General features: G+C 41.3%; 1 protein-coding gene across 1 annotated transcript; it reads left to right on the top strand.

The window, feature by feature from the left end:
* The first annotated feature begins 2,262 nt into the window (after positions 1-2,262).
* LOC119599126 (cuticle protein 21-like) lies at positions 2,263-3,816 on the top strand. The gene is made up of 3 exons (XM_037948880.1): positions 2,263-2,274; positions 3,064-3,237; positions 3,457-3,816. Exons 1-3 carry the CDS (start codon positions 2,263-2,265, stop codon positions 3,760-3,762), a joined length of 492 nt encoding a protein of 163 aa, XP_037804808.1. The 3' UTR covers positions 3,763-3,816.
* The last annotated feature ends 1,184 nt before the right edge of the window (positions 3,817-5,000 follow it).

The raw sequence follows: 5,000 nt of genomic DNA, 5'->3' as shown, positions 1-5,000 counted from the left end.
TGGGTTTGTAGAAATTGGGTTGAATGTATTTTGCTTTTTTTCCTTACAATGTACATTTTTTTTTTCCTTTTTTTAGTATTTTTCCCCCAAAATCGTTTGCCGTGAGTTTAAAAAAATGGAAAAAATCTCTCAAATGTAAGGGCACTGAAAACGCGCTTTTTTTTTATTCCGTCTCCCCAAAAAACAGTCCCCTTAAAAAAGCCTTTTTTCCCACGCCACACCAAAAAGGGTCCCCCCCCAATACACCTACAAAAAAAGGGGGTGCCGACGGCTCCCCCGGCGGGCAACCTCGGCCACTCGAACCCCCGAAGGCTACAGGGCCGAAAGGGGGACTACAGCGGGGGACCTCCACGGGGGCCGCAAGCAGATCGTCAATAGGGACACGGGGGACGTTTTGAAACTGAGATCCCCCTACGAGGGGGGAGGCTCAGTACCCTGAGCACACGCCCCCTACAGGCCCCCTCCCCCTTGCCACCCCGCTCCCCCCGCTAATCACTCCTTCATGATATATTTATAATCCCCCAGAATGATTCATGGTCCCCTGACTGTTTTTTTCCCTTTACGTTCCCTCATAAACCAAACATATATTTTTTTGTTTTCTTTTTGTTTGTGGGAAACTGGGCCAAAAAATGTTTTATTTTTTGACATTTTTAAATCTTTTCACTGGCTGAAAAAATATCCCTTTCCCAAAACGACCACTGTATCCCTATGGGTTTTTTTTTTTTTATCATAACCCCCTCGCACGGGGGCTTTTAGTGCCATACATCCTATTTTCCCGGGGGACAAATTTTTTCGGCGATTGGGCCCATTTCCCTGACCCCCCGGGGGCCACTCCCGCGGGCGACCAAACCAAGCGCAAAAACTCCAGTTTTAGAGCCCTTTAGAAATTTTATTGAAATTTTTGCCCCTTTTTTGAACCAAAAAACAAAGTTTTCCGTGTTTTGTAAACTTAAAAAGCAGTCTCTCATTTGTTGTAAAAGGTTGGGGAAATTTTTTGATAGAGTCCAAACTCTCTTATAATGCCATGTGCATTACTCTCAGTAACTATTTGACCAAATATTGGGAGGGGGAAAACAGAGATTTATTTATCTAACTATTTTATTTATTTTAAAACGCCACTCCCCATAAAATGGCGGGGCCCCCCTTTTAAAAAAACCCGTGGTGCATTAAAATGAAGTTGTGTCGGCCCCAGTACCCCCTTTTCCCGCCTCATTTTTTTAGCTTTGGGATTATATTGGGAAATATTTGCTTTTGAAAACCGAAAACAATGTTTTTCGTGCTTGTAAAGCTAAAATGCATGGGCGTCACTTTATTTTTCATGGGCGTCTCTTCCTTTTATCTTCAGACTTCCCCTTCCTCTTCACGACGTCACGTTTTTCCCTTTATTTGGGCCCCACATCCTCCCTTTATGGGCGTCACTTTCTCGTCTGCGTCATCCCCTTTTTTCCGTTTACATCCTTTCATGACGTCAAATTCCCCTTCTGCCGTCACATCCTCTCATGACGGCCCATCCTCTTCATGGGCCCTCACTTCCCCTTCATGCGTATTTCCTTTTATCCCTTAGCGTCACTTTTATCTTCGTGACGTTTAAAAAAGGTACGCACCCACGCCCACAGACTTTTAACACACACAAAACACACATACATACACCACAACCCCACACACCCCACCCAAAACCACACCACGCACGCACCTCATTTAAATCCCCCACCACCAAAAAACACACACACACGCACAAAACCACACCCCACCACACACGCACGCACAATAGTGAAATCCACACAAACCCCCTTTTCACACACCCCCTTTTCCTTATCTACCCCTGCCCCATCGGCCCGGGGGATTATCTTTCTATCTATCTTCTCTGTTTCCCTTTCCCCCCAGTCGCAACTTTAATTTTTTGTATGGTCTCTTTCTTTCTTGCACATAACCCCTACTCCCTCCAAACCTTTTTAAAAGACTTTAAACTCCAGGTAAATTGGGGGTTGAAAAATTCACCTTGTAAACAGCACGACCCCCCCAACCTGGTTCCGCATAAGTCACACACCACACACACACATATATATATATATATAATATATAATATATATATATTATATATATATATATACATATATATATATATATTACATCTTTATTTTCTAAATCATCATCGGACAGTAAAATTGGCTTTCTTAAATGCAGAGCGAGGCGAGGGAGAGAGTTTATCGCGAGTATATAAAGCCCGAGATCGTGTTCGGCGCCATCATTCCCTCCGCCGCCATGTCCCTCAAGGTAGGCTCGCGGACTAGCTCTCGCGGGGCTGTGAAATGACTCGCTGTTTAGTGAACGGGGGCAATGCAATAATATTGCTATTGCTCACTCTATGAGTGTGTGTTGAAATGATTTTTGTTTTTGATAGACATGCATCTATCTATATATATGTTGATATATATATATATATATATATATATATATATATATATATATATATATATATATATATATATATATATATATATTCATTTATTTATTTACACACATACACACACACACACACACACACACACAACACACACACACACACATATATATATATATATATATATATATATATATATATATATATATATATATATATATATATATATGTGTGTGTGTGTGTGTGTGTGTGTGTGTGTGTGTGTGTGTGTGTGCGTGTGCGTGTGTGTACATAAATAAATATTGTGTGTGTGTGTGTGCGTGTGTGTACATATATATATATATATATATATATATATATATATATATATATATATATATATATATAAACACACATATATACATATATACGCACAAACATATATGCATATATTCACATATATATATATATATATATATACTAATATATAAATATATATATATATATATATATATATATATATATATATATATATATATATATGTATGTATATATATGTGTATATATATGTATATATATATATATATATATATATATATATATATATATATATATATATATATATATATACCATGCGTGTGTGAATATATAGGTAAACACACTCGAAGAATCCATTTTTCCAGTCATTTGACATTTGCATGGTCAGAAGGAAGCAAAATCTGTTTCACCCGAATTCCCAGATCGCCGTCATCGCCTGCATGGTTGTTGTGACCACAGCTGATCAGGCCCCCTACCCCCCTCCTCCTGGCCCCTACCACCCTCAGCAACGGCCCTACAGCGAACCTGATTACCCTGATGTAAGTTCTTTCCCCAGTGCTGAGGAGGTTTGTAAATCCCTTGGTTAGTAGAATTGGATTGAATGTATTTTGCTTTTGTTCCTTACAACGTACTATTTATTTTTTCCTTTTTTATTAGTATTTTCCACAAAGTATGTTTGTCGTGATGTTTAAGAAATGGAGAAACATCTCTCAAATGTAAGACACTGAAACGCGCTGTTCTTATTTCCGTCTCCAAAGAACAGTCCGTTAAAATGCCCTTTTCCGACGCCACACACACAGGTCCCACCCAAGTACACCTACAACTACGGCGTCGCCGACGGCTACTCCGGCGTCAACCTCGGCCACTCGGAAGCCCGCGACGGCTACAGGACCGAGGGCAGCTACAGCGTCGACCTCCCCGACGGCCGTAAGCAGATCGTCAAGTACGTGGACAACGGCGACGGTGTTGAAACTGAGATCACCTACGAGGGCGAGGCTCAGTACCCTGAGCACACGCCCGCCTACAGGCCCCCTCCCCCCGCCTACCCTGCTCCCCATGCATAAAAACTCCTTCATGATATATTCCATAATCTCAGAAGTGATTTCATGGTCACTGACTGTTTTTTCTTCACGTTCCATCATCACCAAGCATATATTTGTTTGTTTTCTGTTTCGTTTGTGAATTTGCCAATAAATGTTTTATTTGTCACATTTAACATGTTTCACTGGCTGAAAAATATCCCTTCCAAAGCATACCACTGTATCCCTATGATTTTATTTTTTTATCACTAACCCACTCGCAACGGGTGCTTGTAGTGCCATACATCCTATTTGCCGGGTGACAAATTTAGCGGCCATTGCCCGTGGCCGTGACCCCCCCCCGCGTGCCACTCACCGCGGGCGACCAAACCAGAGCGCAAGCTCCAGTTTTAGAGCCTTGAGATTGTATTGAAGTTTATGCTTTTGAGAACCAAACACAATGTTTTCCGTGTTCGTAAAGCTAAAATGCAGTCTCATCATTTGTTGTAATGTATGGAAGTTTTAGTATAGAGTCCAAACTCTCTTATAATGCCATGTGCATTACTCTCAGTAACATATTTGACCACATATTGTGAGGGGAAATCAGAGATTTTATTTATTTGATTATTTATTTATTTTACACGCCACTCCTCATAAAGTGGCGTGCCACTCTTGAAAACACCCGTAGGTGCCTAAACTGACGTTGCAGTCGGCACAGTAGCTTCTCCTGCCTCATTTTATAGCTTTGGGATTATATTGAAGTATATGCTTTTGAAAACCGAACACAATGTTTTTCGTGCTCATGAAGCTAAAATGCATGACGTCACTTCCTCTTCATGACGTCACTTCCTTTTATCTTCATGACGTCACTTCCGCTTCATGACGTCACGTCCTGTTCATGCCGTCACATCCTCTTCATGCCGTCACGTCCTCTTCATGCCATCATTTCCTCTTCATGACGTCATTTCCTTTTATCTTCATGACGTCACTTCATCTTCGTGACGTTACAATAGCGTACGCACCCACGCACACAGACATTCACACACACACACACACACACACATACATACACACACACACACACACACACACACGCGCGCGCGCACGCACACTCAGTGAAATCCACACACACACACTTACACACACCTTTGTCTCTCTATCTACCTCTGCCTATCTGCCTGGGTATCTATCTGTCTATCTATCTATCTCTGTTTCCTTTCCTCCCAAGTCGCAACTTTATTTTTCGTATGTCTCTCTCTCTTTCTCTGCACATAATCCCTACT

This window comes from Penaeus monodon, chromosome 42 (genome assembly GCF_015228065.2).
Source record: "Penaeus monodon isolate SGIC_2016 chromosome 42, NSTDA_Pmon_1, whole genome shotgun sequence".
Lineage (NCBI taxonomy): Eukaryota > Metazoa > Arthropoda > Malacostraca > Decapoda > Penaeidae > Penaeus > Penaeus monodon.
Note: the sequence above shows the minus strand (reverse complement) of the source record. Positions and strands in the feature narration are given on the sequence as shown.